Genomic DNA, 26,111 nt, shown 5'->3' with positions numbered 1-26,111 from the left:
CTGGGATGCGCTTTGCGCATGCTCCAAGGAGTAAGCCTTCTGGGTAATGTAGTTTCCAGGTTAATGCAGTCACTGTAGTTAGTCTAATGTGTTTTGTCTTTTAAGTCTGTTATGTGAGAGATGACTTTGTTTGCTTGTTGTTGTGTTTTATGTGTGAAGAGTACATTGTAATTATGAGTTTCTATGTGTCTGTTTCTATTTAAAGGTTTATGACCTGTGATAAAATCCTGTGATAAACAAAAATAAATTAAACAAGAAAAGGATAAACACAAGTCATAACAGTATGTACTGCCTGTCCAGCCTTTTCGGAGGGCTAAAATTTTGAAAAGTCCGAACACTTATTAACATAACTCCAGATCCCAGTGGATCCATAAATGCACCAAACATTTAGTAACAGGCAGAATATTGTTCAAATTGCACATTTCAGGTTGTTCATCTTTGTTTATATTTATGTATTTATTGTGAAAAAATAGTTTTGTAAATGTAAATATTTTCACAGTGTAATGTTATTTTTTTCACTTCAATTTTTCACAAAGAAAATGTGTAGTTTTCATTATTTATTGGTTATTGTGTTGTTATTTTTACTTGAGATTACATTGGTCTGTATGTGGAATCTGGACCAAAATGATTTTGACAACCTGGACTGTTCAGGTTCATTTTTGCACTTTCATCCCGCGGAATGGAACCTTTGGTGGGCCAGATTTGGCCCCCGGGCTGCATGTTTGACACCTGTGGCTTAAAAGAATCAAAATATAAGACACACATTTATTTATTTATTTATTTATTTAACATTAAATGGATAAAACAGAGGCATTAGTTAAAAGCCAAATTAAAGAGGTGGGTCTTAAGCCTGGTTTTAAAAATTTCTCCATTCTCTGTGGCCCTGAGTTTCCCTGGCAGGCTGTTCCATGGGCCAGGAGCATAATGCTGAAAAGCTGCCCAATGAGGGGACTGTTCTCATTGTGGGTACTATGTGTCTCAGGCTGAAACAGTGAAACAGCTGACTTGTCTCATGGACTTTGTCACTTGAGGTTAACTGCAGTGTTTATGCATTGTGATGAATCCCATGTCACTGCTGTTCCATATATTTTCCTCTTGTAGTAGCCCTTTGTTTCACTGTGCTTGTGTGTTATGGTGTGTCTGGGCTACGTTCTGCAGATGGCCAGGTATACTTTAAGGATACTGTGAATGGAGATAGTGATGACCAGTGTGAGTGTTGTTTGCAGGTTTTTTCTCTTTAATGCTCCTCTGTTTCAGACTGTGTCTACTGTGTATGCTACTGTCTGTCAGCTTTACCTGCTGTACAGTTTAAAACTTAAAGGCCTTCAACAATTTTTGTGTTGACGTCCATGTGGATTTTTGTTTTATCTATATCTAACCTTTAAGACATTTATCACTATATATTAGTTTTACCTCATAAATAATTTTACTTTCTGTTAACTTTGTCATTTATTCTGATAACACTTTGCTGCCATATACATTTATTTATTTATTACATTTATTCTGATGTCATTTGCTAAGAGTGAATTCAAAGTGTACCTGTACTGGTCATGCACATTAATAGTGCTTTGTGTATTACTTCTAAGCAAGAGAGACAGAAATTAAGTTAAAAAAGAAGTAAAAAAAATTGCCATAAATGCACCACACTGGACCATTTTATTACATGAATTATGGGCGGGTGCAGAACCTATGGGGAGCTGCCTTTGCTGGAGAGAAGTGACGTACCAGTTGTTGATTCCAGCAGATCAAATGCGAGTAAACACGCAGCAGTCAGTGAGCAAGATTGAGTGGAAAGCATGTGTTTGCGCTTGTTGTTTGTGCAGCCGTAAGCTTTGTATTCCACCATTGTCCTAGAGACGTGACCCAGCACTGGACGATAATGTGTCATCTTAGACTGGGGTCTGCTGCATGGGATCAGCGACCAGTCCATTTCAGCCCAGGTAATCGGATGAATCAACAAATCAGCATCACTACTGATGCTGGAACAGCCCGTAAAGGAGGAAACATGTCACTGACCATGTCTGACTGACAAAGCAGTGACGTAGTCATACATACTTGACAACGGACTATAACATAACTGGCATGTTTTAATTTACAAGTCTATTCTAGGTCTGCTCCCATCCTACCTTCAGATCTACATCAGTTGGAGAACCACAGACTCTTATAATCTGCGTTCTCAGGATCTTTTCTTGTTGTCTGTTTCTAAAGTTAGAACTGAACAGGCGAAAAAGGCCTTCAGGTATGCGGCCCCATTCACCTGGAATGAACTACAAAAAGACCTGAAACTGAAGGATCTGGTTTCGTTGGACACTTTTAAGAGGATGCTGTGTGACTTAGAAAGGGAGATATCTGGCTGCAGATGTTTTACCTGATGCACTTTTGTCTACATTTCATGAGCACTTTTTGAGTTGACTTTGGAAGGTTTGACTTGTCTATGTGCTTTTTGTGTATTTGTTTTGTGTATGGAAGTCTGTCTGTAACTATTTAATGTACTGCTGCCCGTCTTGGCCAGGACACTCTTGAAAAAGAGATTCTTAATCTCAATGAGGTTTTCCTGGTTAAATTAAGGTTAAAAAAAAAAAAAGCTACTAGACAAAACTACTAGTATTATATATGAGCTTTTGAAATGACTAGCAATGAAAATTCACTGCAGGTACCCTTTAAGCTCAGTGTAGTCTAGAGCTTTTATCGTCAAGGGTGAAAGTGAAAATGAAAGTGAACGTGTTATGTCATTGTGCCATTGTTGTTTTTTTTAGTTATTTATTTGAATGGCTGCCTTTGCACACAGGTAGAGTGTGAATGTGAGAGCAAATGAATAATGGATCCTCTGTTCATGCTTTGAGTATGCATTCAAAGAAAAGTGCTATATAAATCTAATCCATTATTATTATTATTATTATTATTATTTATTATTATTATACTATATGGCCTGTGAGCTAGTTAGGCTAGCTAGTGATAATTAGTGTGTTTATACATCACGCTAAATTTATGTTTTATTTGTTTGTGGTCTGGTTGATGTTTTCAGTAAGTTGATGTTAGTTTGTCATTTAGTTTGATTCACCTAGACTACGGGAAATTCTCCATCTTCTCCAAAACAGCGACTTATGGTCCCTAAACATCAGGATGGTGATGACGATAGCGCTAGTCTTTGCAACATTTCAAACCAGTGGTTGATGTCACAGTAGCTTTGTCTACTTCTTTCATACGAGGTAGAATTCTTCTTTGTTTCTTTGTCTTCATCACCTTCATCGTCTGCAGCATCTCTAGGTGTTTGTGCTTCCTGTTGTCTGACAGGTCGTCTGTCTGATGTCAGCGTTTGGCTCAGAGGCTCCGGGGCAGGCCACCCTGTGAGACAGCGGACAGTGTACAGATGTCCTGCGGCAGCGTGTCGTAGATGAGTTTACTGCAGATCAGCCGAGCAGGAACAAAGCCCTCTGGATAAATATTTAGACAGTGAGACTAAGAATAGTGGAGATTCCCCCAGAGCCGGTGAAGACTTCGTATGACACAAATAGACAGCAAATTCCTCATCAGCCTTGGAGAACTGGAACCTGTCAGACACATTTCTCTTCCTGACAGGAAGAGAGATGAATCATCTTGGTCGGCATGATGGGCTGGACTGAACGATGCATTGCTGAGCCTGCAAAACACTTGAATGGACACATAACAAATCATAAAACAGCTGCACAAGTTCCAAATCAATAAGTCTTTTAACATTCAATTTACAAACCCAATTTCCAACAAACTCTTTTCTTTTTTTTTAAATGCAACAAAAACTCAAACTTGCAAACTAACTTGAACTTTTATTAAAAGAACAAAGCCATATGTATTTTCAATGAGCAGCTTAATTGCATTTTACAAATATAAAGACAAATTTTCATGACTGTAACATACCCAAAAAAAAGTTGTGGCAGAGACTGAGAAGTTTATAAAACAAGAATCTAGACTAGAATAACCTGTAAATCACTTACTATCTATCTATCAATCAACATCTCAGTGGTTTGGGGCAGTTTATTCTTTTCTCTGTCTTTTTTCTGCTTTTTCTTGCAGGGGATTTCTGAGATGGCCCTGGCAATTATATATTAAATTTGTATTTTAGCAGCAAATTCACAGAGGCTGGAAAAGTGATGGACTGGATAACATTTATGGCATCTTGCTAATGATCATTTTTCAGGCCCCATATTTATTATGTTGTAGCTTATTAATTGTGAAGCTTGCAGTAAAATCTGGGGAATAATGTTCCTTCATTTTTACATTACCACAGGTTGCCAGGGTTATACTAGACCCATGTGAGTAGAGCTTCCGTCTGGCAATACTATTAGTGTAGGGCCATGTTAGTGGAACAGACAGCACATACAGTATGATGAAATATATATGAAGAGCTGTGAACCTGGAGTTTAATGAGGACGCACACCAAGACCCTCAAGACCTGATCTGATTTTGCGCTCAAGTGAACTGTATACATTGTGTGGATAGACCGAGTTGTAGCGTGCTTGTTAAACTAAGGAAAACATCTGTTATACTAAACAAAACACGCCATATAAATGTCATTTATACCGTGCAATACAGAGTTAATACGTCACAGGTCTAATAGCAGCACATATATCACTAGTCTTGCTCAACTAGATCCATCTCAACACTTCATTAGCAGAGTGTTCCAGTGCTTTAATGCGCTATCACTCTGGAATAGGGGTAAATGTTTACTGGGTTGTTTGTCTTGGTCTTGGTTGGTGCTGTGCAGTGTTGTAGTGGTCCCTGGAGAAGTGGGTATACTCTCAATTTTTTGCCTTTTTTTTAAGTTGTCCAGAAAATTGCCCTATTTTACAAACAGTGACATGTCAGACTACTCTATTTGGTTTACCCAAAAATCCATCAGTAGTATTTGCCCACTATTATAAATTTATCATGACTTGATCAGGAGCAGTTTGTAGGTATAACTGGTCAAAAAGCGGTTGCATGAATGTAAATGTAGGGGCGGCTGTGGCTCAGGTGGTAGAGTGGGTCGTCCAATAACCGAAGGGTTGGTGGTTCGAATCCCGTTCTGTCCTAGTCAGTCCGTTGTGTCCTTGGGCAAGACACTTCACCCTCCTTGCTTCCAGTGCCACTCACACTGGTGTATGAATGTTTGGTGGTGGTCAGAGGGGCCGTAGGCGCAAAATGGCAGCCACGCTTCTGTCAGTCTGCCCCAGGGCAGCTGTGGATACAGATGTAATTTACCACCACCAGAGGGAGAATGTGAGAGCAAATGAGTAATGGGTCAATAATGTAAAGTGCTTTGGGTGAAGAAAGGCACTATATAAATCCAATCCATTATTATTGTTATTATTATTATTATTATTATTAAATGGATTCAATATGAGGCAAACATGGGATAACGTTAGCCTTTCATAATGTTAGCCTTTCCTAACGTTAGCTTTTCATAATGTTAGCCTACTCACACAGTTTAACTAATGGCGACAACATCTCTTGTCTAAATGTGCAGTCATATGTCCAGTAGTTTCAAACAGTGACTCATTTTGAAACCACCTTAAAACTTACCACAGAATTCTGTATTCCATGAAAGTAGGTTCTCTCGATATGCGTCACTCACTTGAAAGACATTTATTCTGCCTTTCTTGTTCGCATTTCCAATAATTGTGCATCATTCAATGAAACATGCAGTGACCTGTCAATCAGCTGGGGTGGCACTTGCACCTGAGGGGTCCAATCAAGTTCCAGAGGTGGCCAGCGCTAGTTAGCAATATTTTCCTTGGAATGACCTGCCTCTGATTGGCTCATCAGTCCTCATACCTAAATTAACCAGTCTAATCAGTGAAGGTATGGGCAGTTTGGCTCAGGTACTACTGAATGGTACACATCAAGGTGATTTAGAAGTGGGTATATGCAATGCTGACAGAAAAATAAGTAGGACTACACCTGTGGTGCTGTGTGCATGATACTGACGGCATTTGCAGAACAGTGTAGAGAGAGAAGTTGTTTTGTGCACGTGAGGAACTGTGTCATGGTATTACATTGACTAAATGCCTGCAAAAGAATATGGCATGGAAAAAGATATACATCTTAGTCCAAACCTGCTACTTTCAGGGTGTAGATGCAGCTCTGGGTTTGTTATGTTACAATGTGGGATCTCATAACAATAACACACAGATAACACAAGGAAGCACACTGACAATCCTGCCAATGCACAACCTCACAATGGAAATATTCACACTTATTCCAGCAGAGTACCTCAGTACTCAGTAACACAGGAACATATCACAAACAGAATTACATATAGGTGTACACATGTAAACAGAGGCAAACACACACGTATGTACATAAATTCCATATTTTTAAGGTTATCATTAACTAATTTATACAGTTTAAATATTATTTTTATTATTTTATTTATTTATTTACTTAGAATGGTTTACAGCATTTCCACTGGCGAAAGTAGAATTTTGCATTGACAATAATAAAATTATTCTGATTGAGAGCACTATTGGATGGATCATCATAGTACCACATCATGGGCATATGGGCAGACATATACAGTATAAAGCTGAAGAAATAGACAGAGCTGTTTAGAATGTGAGATATAAAAAGTCTGCCATATTTAACTAACAAAACATAGGTGACAAGTTGTTTTATATTTTTTTTGCAAAAGCCACAAGACATATCACTGTCTGCAAATTTAGCAAAATGCAATTTGTAGGTTAGGAATAGTTTTATATAATACTTCCTTAGCGTTGCTTTTTTTTAGAGCTATAAATACAACAGACAGCTTTGTTTGAAGGGAGGTGAGATGACCAGGAGTTTCATAGTAGAATACAGCTGCTCTTCACTCATCTCACACGGAGACTTAAAGTTCTACCTCTGGCTGATAATTAGTATAACATAGTACAAACTACGCAGCTGGAAACAAACCAGACCATCACACTAACCTGCAAACACCCAGAGCATTTACAGTCATGTGGGAAGAAGGACAGAAAGAATTTGCTGTTACTTTGGCAGAATTGGAAACTGGAGAGTGATATTTGTCTATGGTTGTTTTGTTTCAACCTCATCTGAAGAATCTATTGGATTAGACAAACGTTCCCAAACACTCGGAGAGAGATTAAAGGTCAGAAAGCAATAAAAACAGCAGTAAATGCAGTTGACTGCCCCTTGACTTTGGCCTGCATGTCCCTGTTTAACCCTCTGCTCTGCACATCCTACGTATGTCATTGCTTAACCACATCTGCAACACAACTGAACAAAGCCTCTTGAAAGGATAATACAGGCTTTTGTTTTCATAATAGCCAGTCTACAGTGCTCCATGATTATAGCTGGAATCTATGAATTTGCCACAGCGGAGTGATTTAGAGAGAAACGCATCGCTGGCCAGATGATGTTTTACATAACAATGAAGTTTTTTGAAACCGAGTCTAAAGTTGGACCAGTTATGCATCAGTTTAAATAACTTCAGGTAATGTCTCACTTTGGATGGAGTTTACATACCAATAGTGTTTTAATGAGGTGGTCTATTTACAGTTTTTAAGATCCCCCTTGCTACAAATTCACCCAAAGTGGTGTTTCGCGATTTTTTTTTTTTTAAAGGAGCTACATTTGCACTGGATTATACATTGTTTCTACTGTGTTAGTCACAGCTCTGTCATGATGGTCTTACCTGATCATAACTTCTTGATGCCTCTTCCTTGTTTACCTGGTTAAGTTGTCCTATCAACAATGTTTGAAATTCCACTCAAAAAGCCAAGCAAAGCAAGCACTTTGTTTAGTAGTTTTGTTCCCGATTTATTTGAAAATAGTATCATGGGCTACACCTAATTTTGCCACTAGTGGGTGTTCGACAGGTTATCGTACACCTGTGGAAGAACAGTTACTGCTGCAGGGAATTCACATCTAGTATTGCATATTTTTAGAAGTTTTAACCTCTCAGCACAGGATTTACTACCCTCTATAAAATCCGATTTCTGCTCAACGTAGGTGAAATGTTTTCAAAACTGACTTAGAAGAATATTGACTCAGAAAATTGCTCACAGAATATTGCTAATGCAGAAGTGCAATGTTAAACGACAGAGTCTTCATCCATGCTAACATTTTCACATTGGACACTTAGATTTGCAAATGCACACAGACCAACATATAATATAATCATTGGTCGAAAAATGCAGGTAAGAACTAAGTGATCAACATTAATTATATTTATTTGTTCATAAACTAGATGCCCAGAAACCTGCAGTCAATTAAGATTTAGTTTTGCAGTTCTCTGCACATCGAAAGAGGCCATACGCTAAAATGGCAACATAGCCACTCCAAATGCAACTGTATGGACAAAGCTGAGTGAGCAAAGGCCCTGTGCACTTCTGTTCACTTAAACAGACATAACATCTGGTCAACTTTAGGGTCATCATACAAATGATCCTGAAACTGATGACACAAACTCTGAGCCAGGTTCCCTTTCTCATGGACTAACAGATAATCAGGCTTTTCAACTCGATCTTCCTTTTCACAAATGGACAGAATTTATTCCAGAAAAGGCTGAAGACAACGACAAATATTCTCAAACTAAAAATAGGGAATATACAATTTTGAAGCCTGGCACCTGGACCCATGTCATAAATGAGCAGATTTGAAAGGCAGTGAAAAGTCCTTGTATATTTATTTATAAAACAGCCAAGGTTTGTCCATCAACCACAAGTAATTACATTGAAATCAGAGGCTACTGTAAAGAGTGCCATGGTCATCTTGACATAACATGAGAGAGAGAGGGAGAGAGCAATTACAGCCTGATGGTGTTCAAATGTTGCATGAAAAATGCTTATGACTCCCTGCACACTGGCTGTTCAGAGCATTTCATGTCTGGACACATGCGTGTAGAGCAGTGGTTCCCAACCTTCTTTGTTTCGTGACCCCATTTTAACATCACAAATTTCTGGCGACCCCAGACGTTCGAAACAGAAACATCCTTTTTTGTTTTTGATCATGTGTAGTTTGCTATACTATGCTGTAAATAAACGTTAATTTTAGACAACATTTAATCTATATAATGTACATTATTGTGGACGGAGGCAGAAAAGCCAGGTGTAGATTACTACACAAAGTGAGAATTTTATTTTCTTTGGTCAGGATCTGTCCAGTCAGTCCAGCTTGGATTTACAAGGAGGACAATTAATACTGAACAAACAAGAACTGAAACTATGAATTATGAAAGAGCTGTAACAGAACCACAGCGCTTTGGTTTCAGCTTCACAGTTTGTCATGTCTTTTATGGATTGTGATAGTCTCCATCAACTCACCATATATTTTTTTTGTATTTTTTCTTTTTCTTTTCATCAATTGCTAGAAATTTCAGGCGACCCCATTTGAATTCCAGGTGACCCCACATGGGGTCCCGACCCCAAGGTTGAAAAACACTGGTATAGAGAGAGCCAGAGAAATATGTGAAGGCAGGGTGGGACCCTATGTACATAGACGGCATCACATGTAGAGAAGCTGATGGATTTTGGAGATCTGGGACCTGAGAAGTGCAGTGAAGCAGCATCAGAAAAGACCAAGATATGCCCACATGCTGTGTTACACACAAAAGAGCGATCACTTCATAGCTAAGTTTATTCATTTGCAGTATTATTTTGTCACGAAATATCCTCTTGTAATATCTATAAAACCTTAGCAGCACAAATGAAAGTTTTAATGGAACAAACGAACCACAAACAAACACGACCATTTCAGTTAAATTTTGAACAAGTGGGTGGCTGGCTGACCTCAGAGTGACATTAAAGAATTGTTAATTGCTCAGTAACAATCACAGCACAAACTAAAATTTTAACAGCACAGCTGAAGCACAAACAAATCAGACTATTGGGTGGAGGGCCAACTTCACGTAGGTGTTTTAAACCAGTTTGATACCAATTCAAACACAGAAACGAGCCAGTATAATGGATTGTACCACTGGGCCCAGATGCAAGTGAGTGAGGGAGATGAGACTGTCAGTGTCTGTGGCAGAGCAGAGTGACTGTTCTTCTTGGAAATGCATCTCTAAGATGGTTTGATGCCCACCAATAACAAGAAGAAGAACCACAAGTGAAGCTGCTCTATCTCTGTACTGCAGCACCATTAGTTTTGCCATGACTTTTTTTCCTATCTACATGCTGCTTCGTTTACATTTTTGGCTCACCTCTTTCATTAACTTCATTAACTTAATTCACTGTCAAACAGACAGATTCAGGAAATCTTTCCTGCCGCATTCCATTACACTGTTCAATAAACTCACCTCAGTCTGATGTTTCAACCTGGTCATTTCCATTATGCACTTTACTGTTACTCATGCACCTCCAGCCAATTGGAAAATGACATTTTACTTCCACATTACAGTTTATTATCACACCTTACCTGTTTAAATTATCTCTATCTATCCATCCATCCATCCACCTACCTATGAAGCGATTCACAGAGTCATTGGCTCCTCAGCCAGCGGTTCACTACCTCAGCTCGGTCCATCCATTCCCAACAGAGTCTCGTGATACAATCAGAGATGTTGCCATGGATACTACCGGCTGCTGCACATAGCGTCACACAGCGCTTCCGCCTCCGACTTAGTAAGTGATTCTGACTAGTTTATGTGATAGTAAACAAAATATTAGCAAAGAGCTGCTGAATCGATTGAGTTGCATTCACGAATTGAATTAACTCGTTCACTTAAATGAATTGATTCTTTTGAATGAGTCATTTGTGAATCGCCCATCACTGCCCCTTGCCCTCAGCTGTGATCTTCATGTCACCACCTTGGTTCAGAAGTAAACTCTTATGTTCTATTTATAACAAACATTTTCTTCTAACTTATTATTATATGTATTGTATGATTCACCCATAGGTGTGAATGTGAAAGTGAATAGTGGTTTGTCTGTATGTGTCAGCCCTGTGATGAACTAAGGACACGTCCAGGGTGTATCCCACCTTCATGTTAGGTGAGATAGGCTCCGGCAGTCCAATATAAAGACTGGAAGATTGGAGGAGTAAGTGATTACAGAAAATGAATGAATTAGATGTTTGTCACTGTGTCATGTTGCTTATTACTAATGTGAAATTAGTCTGATTTAGTACTGTAATGTCATCCGTGGTGACATGTAGGACACAGCCTGACCCAACCTGTCATAAAGACAAATGTTGGCTTGATGAATCAAACCTGTTTAAGCTCCTACAGTGGACGGAAATGGCAAAAGAGGAATTTGAGCCAACTCTAGCATAGATGCATCTAAAAATCTGAGAACCAGTCACTGTCATCACTGTTTGCTGTGTTTACATGCATGTAAGAAATGCAATAATAGCTAAACCCTGGTGCTCCAGTCTATTATCAGACTACTTTTGGAGTGCTTATGTACATAGTGATGGTAGACTAAAACTTCCTGTTGTCTTCTGCTCAAATTTGACCAAGTAACATCCATTTTGTGTGATTTTAATTGTGTTTACACATGTGCAGATGTAAAAGAACAAAATAAATCAGATTAATCTGTATACATGCAGGAAGATATATTAGCATAGTTGCATAGTATTGGGGAGAAATCCAAATGTGTTAATCCAATAAAGCATATCAGATTATCCTGTTTGTATGTCGATCACTTGAATAATCTGATAACTCCAGAAATTAAATAATGACTGGAGTATTGGTGAGCGTGTAAACAGGCTTGTGCCAGTGTAAGAGATGATCTATTAGGGCAGGGGTGTCAAACTCCTTTTAGTTTAGGTTCCACATTCAGCCCAATATGATCTGAAGACAGCCCAACCAGTAACATAATAACAGATTAAAAAAGTAAAATTATATTATGAAAGTGTTTACAGCTATAAAGTTTCTTTTAAAAATGTAAATGATGTGCACAATCTGAAACTTAAGAAAAATAAGTGCAATTTTAACAATGTTATGCCTCACTTTGTCATTTGCACACGTGCATTACTACTTACAGATCACAGTGGATCTACAGCTACACAAAACATGTAGTAACAGGCATTAATATTGGTCAAATTACACAAGACATTTCAGGTTCATATTTGTTCAGGTTATTCACCTTTTGACTGAAAGGATAGTTTTGAAATGTAAATATTTTCATGTAGTTTTCCTTTTTTACAGTATTATAATAGTATCGAACTGGTCTGATCAACTTTACATCATATTGGTCTGTATGTAGAACCTGAACTAAAATGACTTTAACATCATTGATTGTTAATATCTTCAGTGTAATTTTTGAATTTCCCAAATTCATCTCACGGGCCAGACTGGACCCTTTGGTGGATCGGTTTTGGCCCACAGACCATATGTTTGACAGCTGTGCATAAGGGAGACGTCATACCCCTCGCCTCCACTCTGCAAACTCTGGCTCCAAATTTTATGACTTTCATGTCATGGCAGCAAGTGATGTTCCAGCACAGGAGATGAGAGGGTAATACCGCAAGAGGAAGAGTCACTGACTGGACTCAGAATGTGAAAGCATCATTTTCTGTGACAGTATTTGGGTTAGTCTGATGTTTGTGATAAACAGGCACCTCCATAAACTGCACAGGCTGTTATCCCCGATGACATCACTGTGACATTTTACAACTATTTCAACAGGCTGAGGACTGAATCAGGATCAGTCTTGTATTGGGTGAAAAAATCCTTCTTATATCCTTTTCCATTCAAGGTCAAGTTTATTTATATAGCACATTAGCAACTAGAGAAGCACTCAGAGAGCACAGACCTCCACCAAGGCAGATCAGTTGCCCCCCTGATCGCCACCAAAATGTAATAACACTGGGGAACAATTTGAAAAAAATTTTCTGAGTTAGATTTTTATGCTGATTAAACCTAAAATTGGCATGCTGATTCCAAAATTGCAGTCAGTTTTTTTCTAGCACATCAAGTTTTTCCTCCACAGCTTACTCTCCAGATAAGCAAAATTCCACTGATTAGCTGTAGTAAGACTTGCCAGCTGAGTACGATTGGACTCATCTACAGCTACGTGGCAACTTGTTTGTGCAGTCACAAATGAGACAGTGCGGTGAGAGGTGTGTGCAGCTCCCAACTGGACAGTACTATCAATATCTGCAAACAGAAAGCTAGCATAGTAGGAATTAAGAGCATTTGTGCTGGCTTTTCTCTTAACCTTGTAACCATGGGCATAACGTTGTAAGTTCTATTTCGTTTTATGCTGTTTTTTTTAGTTTTCAAAGCTTGTAACTATTCCATCTTAGTGTTTTATTTCCATAGGTATATATTTCCTTTGTTCCAGATCATGTCTGCTCCTGCTCCTTCTCGTCCTAAATGCCTAAACAGCCCTGACTCCTTTTGCTTTATTTGTGGTAGTTTCACCATTCCAAGTCAGAGGGCAAACATCAGTGCATTTGTCAAACAAGCATATTTTGCATATTTTAAAGTAAAACTCAGTGATCAAGACAAGCCATGGGCCCCTCACAAAGTGTGCAAGCAGTGTGTTGAGAGTTTACGGATGTGGACCAAAGGAACATGTGAAAAGTTGGCATTTGGTATCCCCATGGTTTGGTGAGAGCAAAAAGATTGCACAGACTGTTACTTTTGTTTAGTGAAAACATCAGGATTTAACAAGAAAAATAAAAGTAAAATAGAATATCCTAATCTACCGTCAGCTATAAGACCAATGCCTCATTCAGCTGAAATTCCACTGCCAGTTTTCGAACAACTACCTCCTCTAGAAGATCTGAGTGATGTTGAAGAACGCAGTGACAGCAATGATGCAGATTTTGAAATTCACAAGGATTCAGTTCGTAGGGGATTTGATATTTCATTGTATGTCAATATTTGAAAATTTTTATAAAACAAGCACATATCTGTTAAGTATTTTTCATATTTTTTAAGAAAACGGGGATCCTATAGTTCAAAAACTTGACGTGATAGAAAAAAACTGAGATCAGTTTTGGATTCCGCACCCAAAAATTAGCTAAAAACAGCTGTCAGACCTAACTCAACAAAAATTGTGTTCCCCAGTGTAATTTGTTCCTTGTGCCAGTATCAACATTTCCTTAAAATTCCACCCAAATCTGTCCATAACTTTTTGAGTTATCTTGCTAACGAACAGACAAACCCCAATGAAAACATAACCTCCTTGGTGGAGGTATCAACATAAAGTGCCCAAAGTGCTGTACAAAGATATAGGTAAAAATACAAGATATGATAAAACTAGTAAATAAGATACAGGAGATACTAAAACTGATGAAAACAGATACACAATAACAGCAAACATAGTATCTAAAAACACAACCAGAAGATGAAACAAATTAAAGTCACATATTTAAAGCCAGTGCAAATAGATGCGTCTTTAAAAGAGATTCCAAATGCTCAGTAGACTGTGTACATGTGATCTGTGGGGGCAGAATGTTCCAGAGCCTTGGACCTGCCACAGAAACGGCTCTTTCACCTTTTGTCTTCAGACAGGTTTTGGCACATTTAAAATCAGGCACTTTGAGGATCGTGTATCTCTAGCTGGAATGTTACACAGTTAAATGGTCTGAAAGGAAAGGTTTTCATTAATGTGTGACTGAATACAGCTTTAAATCAAGTATTTTGTGATGAGTTGGAAAAGATCCTGATCCTTAAGATCACAGTAATGTTTTATTTTTATTCTTTGACTTCTCGTCACAGGTATGAAATGTCTCATACAGTAAAGCAACCTCTTATCCTTTTCTTATACAACTTGTTTGAAGCGCTGTCAGTGAATGCAGCGTGGGTTGCTCTGTTTCCGACTGTTTGTGGACCATTGGTGAACAGACTCAGTGTCCTGCTCTGTCTGTTTGGTTTATGAAGCTCTGGGTCTGCTCTCACACATCCTCATCATGTTGCTCTGCAGTCAAACCCTGTTCACTCCAGACACCTGGATCCGCTCTGGGTTCATCAGGTACACACTGAAGCCCTCACCGCTGCTCACACACATTTAGACAGTTTGATGAAGTGAGGACAATGCGAGGGAGTCAGAACATTTTAGTCTTTGAAGAGGAGATGATGTAACCACTCCATTTATTGGTTAATTAGTCAATTAGCAAAATTATAGCTGGAAACCACTGTACTGGTTTTAATGAAACATAATGACTTCTTTCACTTTTTCTGTGTTGCAGAATAGGGAACTGAATGGATTTAACTGGCTCTTTGGGTAGTTTTGGAGATACACAATCGCCACCAAGGTCTCCTCCATTAGGGTTTGGAGATCTGCCCAAAAGATGATCTAACTGGATGACAACAACAAAAACAAATACAACAACAAAGAGTATGATTAAACACAAATTAGTCATAGCTGCCTTAGTTATACTGTAAGCCAGAACTTTGTATTTACTAAAATGCTTTAATTACAATGTACTTAAATGGTTTCAGTTTTATTACATTAATCTAAAATGTTAAGTATATTGTACTAATTTGTAGACATAGTCAAAAGTACAAAAAACTTTAAATTGAATGGATTTAATCCTTTCATGCATGAATTATGATTACCAAAATCAAAATTTTTTCCTGTATGTTTTTATTCCTCTTTAGGCAGGAAAAAGACAATGTGATTGAATTTTTTTATGAAGCTATTTTTCATGGAGTTACAAAAATGTCCACTCAGCTGGAAACCATGCATTTAATTTTTGAAGCAAAGAAACATGTATTTACTGACATACTGTGTGAAAACTATGAAATAAAATCATTTTTAATGCTGTGAATCTGATGTTTCCTCACATTTTAATATACTATAATATCAGTTATTACTCACTCAGATAATATGCAACAAAAAAACAACTTTTTGTTTAAAAAGACGTTGAAATTACAGTCTAATGACAATTAGCAATTGATTTAGACTCAAATATGTTACTGCAGATCAGGTTTAGCAAGAACAGGAACAGTAATTGTATGAATTGTAATGTATGGGGTGGTGCATAAGTGTTCACTGTGTTGGTTGATATGCAAGTAAAACAACAAAATCCATGAAAATACAAGACAACAGCTTTAAATAGCTGTCCACTGTACTGACCACTATGCATGAAAGGGTTAAATCACTAAGTTTTAGTCATGACCACACCTTTTTATCTCTGCATTGCATTATGGGTATTGGGCATGTTGTTGAAAAGGTGTTCTTTTTCTGTGCAGGGGTTCAGCGGGGTTGTGGTGTTAGAGTTAATTTTGACTTGATGTGTGTATGGCAATGTTTATTGGCCTTTCTGTGTTTGATTTTGTAGTTTTGTAGAGCTGCACCATGAGTCAGAGCCATAGGCCCAACAGTGGCTTTACTGTTCAGCAAAATATGTGGTTGTAGAACTTTTATACTTTGCTGAATGAATAATGCATTCTGCAGTTAATATTGACAAGTTATGAGTTATCTTTCTGCCTAACTTCTATCAATACTAGGATATCATGAAGTAATTGATATTGCAAAAGATTTCAAATTAATTCAGCATAGAAATGTGTATAATGAACTGATGATTTTAAGTACATGATTAAACAAAGCAATTGACATTCCAACAATTCTTAAGTTAAATTAACTTGCCAGTTGGTGTGTTGTACTTAAAATAGCACTTCCATTCAAATCAAGCATGTAAGTTTTATGCACTCAAGTTTTCATTACTCGTTACTTAAATTTTTTAAGGCAACCAGTTTACTCAAATTTTTTAAGTAAACTTAACTTATCCGGTCTTACAGTGTAGAAGACTAGCTACCAGAAAGCAAAAAACTTGAAAAATACTAAACCATGGCTCATCTAACTTGTACAAATGCAAACAAGAATAAAAAGACATTTGCAAGTCTAGTTTCTGTTGTCTCAGCAGATGTATTTGAGACATTTTGACTTGTGTTAAATAAATGATCATTAATAAGTAAATATTAACCATGCCTACAATGAACTGTAGACTTTGTTATTTATATATATTTATAATATTTCAGATTTTATCTTATTTTTTGCATATACAGGCAAAGCAATGTTTCTTTTCTAGATAGAAGTAGAAAATGAGGTACTTGTATTCTATTATATGCAACATTTTGATACTTAGTACATGATGGCTCTGTGGAATAGCTTTGTGGAACTTAATGGAAGAGAGCCATGGTTAATATAATCAGAAACAGTTGACGCTGCTCTGAGTGAATATGTCTGCTGTGAAATATATCTCACTATATATAAACTCAGTCAGATTAAAATAGACTATATGAGCTCAGACGTTTTATCGCTGTTTGGTTTTGGTCTTTTTATCATTCGGTTCACACTGGAGATCTGTTTTTTAGTGGACTGAATAGGCTTGTATAGTGAAGGCACTGTGCATTTTATGACCAACACATAAGACTGCCTCCGGTTAGCTATAAGCCACGACATTTATTTTTGCATCCGAAGGGAGAGGCGTCATTTTTTCATAGCTATAAACTAAGTATACATTATGATCTTTTGTTTTTATGTTGATGTTGCAGAAGAATGTGGTAAACTTGTTTTAATAGGCAGACTCTGCTCTCCAAAATACTACGACACGATGTCTTTTGGAAGCAGAATGGTGTTAAGAAGTATCCAAGTACAAATAGTATGTTTCAACCTAAATGAATGAGACAAAAACAGATACTGTTCCTTCTACCATATGTGTCTATATGCTGTATCTTACATGTAATTAATAACTAATATTCATACTAACAGATTAATTGCCTGCGAAGGTTAAGTTAGATGTAGATTTAAGGTTTAGTTTAGGGTCTTTTGTCAGCTTTAGGTACCTTGTAGGTGGGAAACATTACTGAATGATATAGTGTGTAATCAGGTAAATATAATAAAGTATAATAACACTCACAACCTCTAGATGCTGTTGAAATAAAACTCCCATAGACTTACACTGAGTTTCACCAAAACTGTCACCAAAACCAAAAATACTATGTCATTCTGTCTCAATAATTTTATCTGGACCCTCTGATAAGTATTCAAGTTATTTATAAAGTATTCAGGTGTGTTTGACATCTTCTTAGCCAACCAAGTTTGACTTTCTGAGCTTCTGTTTATTGAATAAAACATTTTTTGTTTGTTTGTTTTTTAATCAACCTTGACTGTAGTTGTGGTTTATACACTAACAAGACTGTCACGGGATTTTGTTGAACAAGTTGTGGATAAAGTTTCCTTCAGGTTAGCATTAGCTTGCCCAATGACGGCTAAAGCAGCTTTTGTCCAAATACGGTCACTTTTGGCTGTAAAGATGTTGTGAAGATGTTTGTGGCCAAAACACAAATATCTGGCTTTAAAACAGCAGTTTACAAACCAGTGGGTGACATAATAGTCCACAATAACTGGCCATGGGTCATCTTTTGACATCAGGTGGTCTGGCTTTTTGCACCTGGTAGAAGGATTTTATAATTCTCCTTTTCACTGTACTTTCCCCTTTTGAACTACAACCTCCAGCTATATATTAAAAATCAGACCAATGGCCCTGTAGTTTACCGGCCAAATTCAAAGCTTTGGGAAATGTATCCAGATGCCATTTATTCTCACCCAGTTCTGTGTATTTATTCTATTACAGAAATAGCCCATGTTTTGCTCATATTCCAATCAGATCTGTAAAAAATTCAAATTCCAACTTGATATCATTGATACTGATTTATTGGATCAATTCACTTCCTATCTGTTATAATGGGAACATTTTTCAAAGTCGCACCAAATCCAGAATCAGATCCGGATCAAAATAACTTCAATATCTTGTGTTGACATCATCATACAGAAGCTGTATACCAAGTTTGAAGTCAATCAGAACTGGAGTTTCAGAGAAGAAGACGATTGAAATTTTTTTTTCCCCATAAGAGCCCATGTTAAATTTTGTGTCAGTTCCAGATCCAGAAGAAGATCCTGATCAGCATGTGGACATTATGTTTTGGTCATTTCCCCATCAGGGCTGGACTGGAGACATTTACACTGGATATCATTTAGATTTACTGAGTTACTGCATCCATCCACTTCCTATCTGTTATAATGAGGACATTTTTCAAAGTGGCACCAAATCCAGAATCAGATCCGGATCCAAATAATTTCACTAACTTTTGTTGACATCATCATAAAGAAGCTGTATAGCAAGTCAATCAGAGTCGTAGTTTCTGAGAAGAAGACGATTGAAATTTTTGTAACAGATGACGACGCCGGACGCCGTATGACGACAAAAGCTTACGGCCTGTCGGCTGGTAAGCTAAAAATGGCAAGTTTTGATGACGACACACGGCTTTATATGTACCGTTTTGTTTTGTAGGGATTTAGTCAATGTAATACCTCAGTGTACTTCCTTATGCACATATGATCCACTAAAACAACTTCTGTTCTAATATTTTTGCCAAGGCACCGTTTCAGCATCCAGCACTCTAGATACAACTAGATACCTGTAGATACCGCTATTCCAGAACAGTACTGGACAGAGCCACACGTATCTACAGCACTGGAACTGTGTAATGAAGTGTGGATGGAAGTGTGGATATCCAAGACTAGGCATTAACTAACTCACATTTCTAACCCTCTCAGCTGTCTCCATCCATGAACAGCTTGTAGACTGATTTGTGGGAAACAAGATCCTCAGTGCTTCTTCTCTAATCCTTTGCCCTTTATCCTTTGCACAGACTCATCCATTGCACAGACTGTCTAAACACCGTAGTCTCCTTTGCACTGACCATAGAAATTTAAAGTGCTTTTTACTCTTGTGTTTTTTACTATTGTTTTTAAATTGTTTTTTTGTTTTGTTTTTTTGAGTTTGTGGATACTGCTGGAACTTGTAAATTTCCCTCTGGGAGGAATCTATCTATCGATCGATCAATGTATTGTTCAATCTATCTATCGTTCTATCTATCTATCTATCGTTCTATCTGTCTATCTATCTATCGTTCTATCTATCGTTCTATCTATCGTTCTATCTATCGTTCTATCTATCGTTCTATCTATCGTTCTATCTATCGTTCTATCTATCTATCGTTCTATCTATCGTTCTATCTATCTATCGTTCTATCTATCGTTCTATCTATCTATCTCAGTAGTGGCAACAATGTGGAACATGTTTTGTCCAAATTCTTGCATATATTAACCTTCAGCCTATCAGCTGAAAATGACATTTCCAAAATGAATGGAGTATATTTCATAAACAACAATGTTTTTCTTAATAGAGTTGGTTCAAAGAAAGGAAAACATCTGTGAGATTGATGTTGAAGTGTCAGAATCAGTATCAGATGCACTGTTTCAGAGTAAATGCAGCTAGAATACAGAAAAAAAAACATCAAATATTCAGCTCAGTTTGAAATAAAAGGCAGTACTTTAAATAAAAACCATCTGCAGACCTTGGCTTAGTAACCTGTCGAGTCCAGCTTTCTGATGTGTTAATCGCATTTCCATAACACCGCCCCCAAACTTTCATCTGTCATTATTAACGTTATTAGAGTTTTTGATTTATGTCAGAGTTGTGATATTGAAATATTCAGGTGGATTAAGAGAATGGAGAATGAAACCAGTGGCACAGGGGAAATTTTTTTAGGAAAACAAGTGAGACAAGAGGACGCATCTAGAGTGTACCCCACCTTCACCCATAGGTACCCAGGATAGACACAGCTCTGTGACCATCTGAGGAATAAACAGTTCAGCAAATGGATGGATGGAAGTGAGACAAGAGCTTTTACCTGTAATTTAATAAAACCAGAGAGGCCGTTACAGTGCCATATTTCACAGATTCACACACAGTATCTTATTCATTTATGCCACTCTCCCACCAAATGCATTAACAGCCACTAAAGGCACAGTGTAGGTTTAGTAATAAATAAAATAACCGTTCAGTCACAAACCACTTTAAAAGCCTAGTGTCCAACCATAAAGTACCTGTAGGCTAAAACTGGATTAGACAAATGAGCCTTTACAGATCTGTCATTATCTCATCTGTTCTCATAAGCCATGGTGTTGATTCAGTCCCTGTTTATAGAAGAAGGCCATTGTTTAGGAGGCAAAGTGGCCAAGAACCACATGCCTGTTGGACATGATTTGACTGGAGTGAAGCCAAAGAGCGACCGGCTATCCAAAGCCTCATAATGACTCTGTGGTGTCTGGTTCTGTCTTAACCCGTCGCTGTGCTTCAGGGTACGGTTACATGATGTTTTTTAAATCCCATTTATTTTTCCAGAAGAAGTTAATTCGGAACTAAAGTATTTTCTCTTCTGTTTACATGGAAATGTTAAACCTGAATAAAGGTTTCCATGAGGTATTAATGAGGTCGATAAGTGAGCAGAAGGGTTTGCGCTGCAGTGCTCACGTTGCCTTGTTCTGGCAGCCCTTCCTTTACCGTTTTAGCTTTGCAGTAGTTTTTATTTGCCCAGATTTTATTACTGCAGTAAGTCACATGGCCATGATTTGAGCCTCAATTTGTGATCATATTGACCCCAGCGGACTAAAGGAATGATTAGGGAGAATTGAATTTCATAAAATCACTCATAAAATACTACAGATCACCCATGAAAGCCTGGCTACGTCTGACCAGAGGAATGAAGCCATTAGGCTAAACTAGGCTAAGCTAAGCTAACGGAAGGGCTGCGAGAACAAGGCAATGGGTGCACTGCAGTGCAAACTGATTCATCCACTTATCGAACTCATTAGTGCATGACAAATGAATTAATAAAAAAACAGGTGATGAACTGTTCCTTCAGGGTTTCCCAGGCTGGTAGATCCCATCAGAATAGCCCACTGGAACGGTTTGGGAATACTAGACTGCATTGTATATTCTTCTGCCAGCACAGAATGTGTGCGTCATCGCGACAGAACAAGACAACGAACATGTGCAGAATGGAAGGAATAAAGTCCAAACAGAATAAAGGGTTTACATGTCCGAGGAATAATTTAGTTTGGAATAAAAAGGGGATTAAACCAGTGACTTTATTTGGATTTAAATTTAATCCAAACAATTCTTTTTCAACTGGAATAAGGTGTTTACATGGGCATCTTAAATAGGATCTAACGTTTATTCAGATTAAACCAGGAATAAAAGTTGTCATGGAAATGCACGGAGTGTTGTTCCAGCTTCCTTGGAGAGATGCACTGGAGGACAGTAAAGAACTGAGTGGTCTTTCACGCTGTTCGACAAATCTGTTTGGTCTCATAGTCCATACTTTTACAACTAACTCAATAATGAGTGAATGAGGCTAAGAGTGCATGGTAAATGTTTTATCAAATGGACTCAAAAACACCTTAGAAAAATACAGACTAGTTGTCAGAAGGCCTTTAACTAACATCAACAAACATGGAGTCCAACAAAAACTTTACGTAAGCACTCGAGCATGAACAGATCTGAGAGGAAAAATAATCTTGTCAAGCATGGATTTGGTTTTCCGAAAAGTAAAAGTAGGCTTGCAGAAGACTCTGGTAAAAGTACAAGTACTAATTCAACTCCTTTAATACAGAACAAGTAAAAAAAAATACAGGCTCAGTCTGAAAATTACTCAAAAGTAAAACCCAGCCTTTGAAGGACATTTCTATTGGCTCTTTCTGTGCAAACAAAACTATAGCGGTACACTGATATATTGGTCGCTATCGGGCCAGTATATTGATTTTTTTTCAATATTGGCCATCAACCTTAATTTTTTTTTTTTTTTTGCAAGCAGATATTTGATCAGTTGTAAGAAATGTCTTAAGATATTTGATCAGGCACTTGTGTGGGCAGCACTTGAAGTTAAAAAAATATTAAAAGACAACCAGGTGTACATTTACAAATAATTTCATTTACATTGCTGCATAAAAATCTTAATTATCTGAGTGTTTCAATTGTATTTTAAGGTCAATGTGCTTTAAAAAAAAAAACAAAAAATCAGCCTTAAATATCAGCCTCAAAAATCTGTGGATATCGGCTGACCAAATTTTTAAAAATCAGCATCAGCCTTAGAAAAACCCATATCAATCGACCTCTACCAGACTGTGAATGTAAAATAAAATGAATAGATTGAATATAATGAACAGTAACTATGCTATAATGTGCTGAATAGTTTTCACTGTCTGCAACAGAACTTGGAAAATTATCCATTCTTTTTCCTGCAGTTTAGTTTCTGCTTCATGTTTTGACTCATGTCTTTTACATAATTTCCATTTTCTTACTTTGTGGGATGTGTGAAATGTACACATTATTTGTAATTGAATCCATGGAGGTTGAAATAGGCCTTGATGTTGGGAAAGCACACACTGATGCAAAATAAACCAAATAATTCCACTCAACCCCTTTGTAACTAAACATCCTTGTTTTGACAATGTAAGGTTTAGACTGTTGTTATTTATGGCAATGTATGGGAGTTAAAGGATAAGACTGTCAGAAAAATCAAATACAGACACGTGAAAAGGTTAATTCAAATACACTAACTATAGCTCCTTTTCCACAGCAGGAATTTTACCAGAAGCTTAAACTTTACCCAAGATTAAAAAAAAAAAATACTCAGCATATTTTCACAGAAATTACCCCGGTAAAAAATTTTCCCTCAACCCCAAACTTTCCCTGAAAAAAGTTGCTCTGTGAGAGGTAGGACTTGTCAGATTCCATGAAATCGTTGAGGGGCGGGGCTGTGTGCTGAAGACTGCTGACTGGTTGAGTGACCTGCAATGTTTAAGCTACTGTATGTCTGCAAACCTGTTTATTTTATTTCTATGAACTTCACTTTGTTTGTGTTTTGAGGATTTGGAAAACAGAGCAAAAGAATAGAAGCTCTTTGGAGCATATTCAGTACGCTCTGTCTGTCTGTCTGTCTGTCTGTCTGTCTGTCTGTCTGTCTGTCTGTCTGTCTGTCTGTCTGTCTGTCTGTCTGCCTGCCTGCCTGCCTGCCTGCCTGCCTGCCTGCCTGCCTGCCTGTCTGTCCATCCGAATATGCTCTGTTTAAAAAGCCTGGTCATCATTGAGCATATTTCCTGAAGATGCTCAAAAGAAATTCAACAGGACTCCCAGCCAGCCGAGCCTGATTTGAATAAATTTCCCAGAATTTTGAGGTGCAGTGGAAACACAAACACACAGATTACTAGGAATTGTTTTACCCAGGTAAATCAATTCCTGGTAATAAAGGTTCCTGGGAATATTGGTGGAAAAGGGGCTAATATGTATTTAGATTAGATCATTCATTCATTTATTTATTTATTTATTTATTTATTTATTTATAATTCCTATTCGTGTTGTTCTAAGGTCAGATACAAATCACCTCCTCCAGTATCAAATACAAACTCAACCTTCAGTTATAACACTTTATTACTTGTCTTCTGACCAAGGTTCTAATAGTTTTGGATTTTTCATTTTAGTTTAGTTTTATTTAGTTGTGACTTTTTTTTTCTCTAATTCAGTTCGTTTTAATTAGTTTTCAGAGCAGGTTTGCTAGTTTTTATTAGTTTTCGTTATTATTGCTTGGCTTTAGTTTAGTTTTACTTTTTTTTATATCTTTTCTCTTCTTCTCTGTTGTCATATTCAAATAAATCCCAGACAGGACTCTGCTGCTTTCTCCCAACTTTAGTCTCCATGTTTCCAGGTAGAGTGGGGACCAGAAGACGACTGGAAACCACAAGTGAACACAAGTGAAGGACCAAAAAGTGTCGTATGGTGACAGCAGCTAAAATTGCTTGAGGGAAATAAATCGATTTTATATCAATCCGACATTGACAAAGACGAAAACGAAGGGAATTTTATCCATAATTTTTATCCGTTTTAGCTAGTTTTGTAAACACACAATACAGTTTCAGGTAGTTATGTTTTTTTCTTTTAATTATAGTTTTTATTTATTTCAGTTAACGAAAATGTTTTTACAGTTCTAGTTTTCGTCATTTCGTTAGTTTTTGTTAACGATAATAACTGTGCTTCTGACCTCCCTGTCTCCCCTCTCTGTCTTCGTGTCCTCTGCAGACTGCTCAGACGGTCCTCCTGGTCGTCACCGCCTTCACCATCTGCTGGATGCCTCATCACATCATCGCCATGTGGGTGGAGTTTGGCACTTTTCCGCTGACTGAGGCGTCTTTTGCCTTCCGCATTGTCTCTCACTGTCTGTCTTATGGAAATTCCTGCGTCAACCCAATCCTTTACGCCTTCTTATCTGAAAACTTCCGTAAGGCGTGCCACCAGGTGTTCAGCTGCTGCTTTCTGTACCCGCCGCCACCCAAGGGGAAGGTGGTGCGCTTCAGAATGGAGAACTTCTCCACCACTCACTCCACCACTAACATCTGAAGGACCTCAAGACTAGATCAGAGACTGAACCTGAAAACTGAGGAGAGTAAATAAACCTTCAAACAGGAGCTCCGTGGTCACATGACAACAGGAGAGGCTGTGATTGGCTACGGACTGTGCATTTCACTAAACATCAGCCAGTGGAATGTGAATGTGAAGGTCATTCATTCACAACAGATTTTCTGACTGAACAGAAGCCTGCAACACTGACTGAGTGAAAGAAGACTGAAATGCTCAGGTCACAACTTCACCACCATAACGCTGAAGACATTTTTCAGTAAAAAAAAAATAATAATAAAAATGCGATGATTCATTTTTTGTCTTTTGTGACAAAGCATTATGTAATAACTCAACAAAACTTAACACATTTATGTCTACATGTAATTTTTCTTCCATTTTAGAAGTATTAGAACATTTGTAAATCAGCCAATAAATGTCATAAATTTCCCTACAGACAGACCAGCAAAAGTAGACATTCCTACACAATTAGTAGTACAGATTCTGTACATGTTGAAAGTCAAACTGTGTAATTTAGTCAAATATAAACATAAACTAGACTCCAACAAAATCTTCACATGAGCCAAAAGAAGCATTTGAGTTTTACAGCAGCTGAACCTTTAAATAGCTGCTTAAAAGTAGTAACAAGATGAGCTTTTTAACATATTTTTCTCACAGATACAGCCAAACCATTTACTGTATGTATAGATTATGGGTGGGGGAACCATCATGTCATCCATTGGTTTCTAAACTTCTGAAGCCAGTAGTTTGCAGTTTGGCCATCACTGTGTTGGTGTTTTGGAGTTGGAAGTGACCGTATTTAAATAAAAGGAGCAAAGCTGCAAGAGCGCAGCAGGTTCTGGGTGGACATGAGTGAAACTCTGGCCAGTAAGTTGTCAGTAACACCTGTCAGTCAAAGCCCAGCATAAATCAAGGCAAAATGTTAAGACAGATCAGAA

General features: G+C 37.7%; 1 protein-coding gene across 1 annotated transcript in view; it reads left to right on the top strand.

Annotated features, from left to right (window-relative positions):
- The window catches only part of galr1b (galanin receptor 1b), a 51,932-nt gene extending 26,214 nt beyond the window's left edge, over positions 1 to 25,718 (top strand). The window contains exon 3 of the mRNA XM_030131166.1: positions 24,838 to 25,718. Coding sequence (XP_029987026.1) covers positions 24,838 to 25,155 — 318 coding nt within the window. The 3' untranslated portion in view covers positions 25,156 to 25,718. The remainder of the gene's footprint in view (positions 1 to 24,837) is intronic.
- Positions 25,719 to 26,111: the final 393 nt, after the last annotated feature.

This window comes from Sphaeramia orbicularis, chromosome 3 (assembly GCF_902148855.1).
Source record: "Sphaeramia orbicularis chromosome 3, fSphaOr1.1, whole genome shotgun sequence".
NCBI lineage: Eukaryota > Metazoa > Chordata > Actinopteri > Kurtiformes > Apogonidae > Sphaeramia > Sphaeramia orbicularis.
This window is presented reverse-complemented; position numbering and strand designations above follow the sequence as displayed.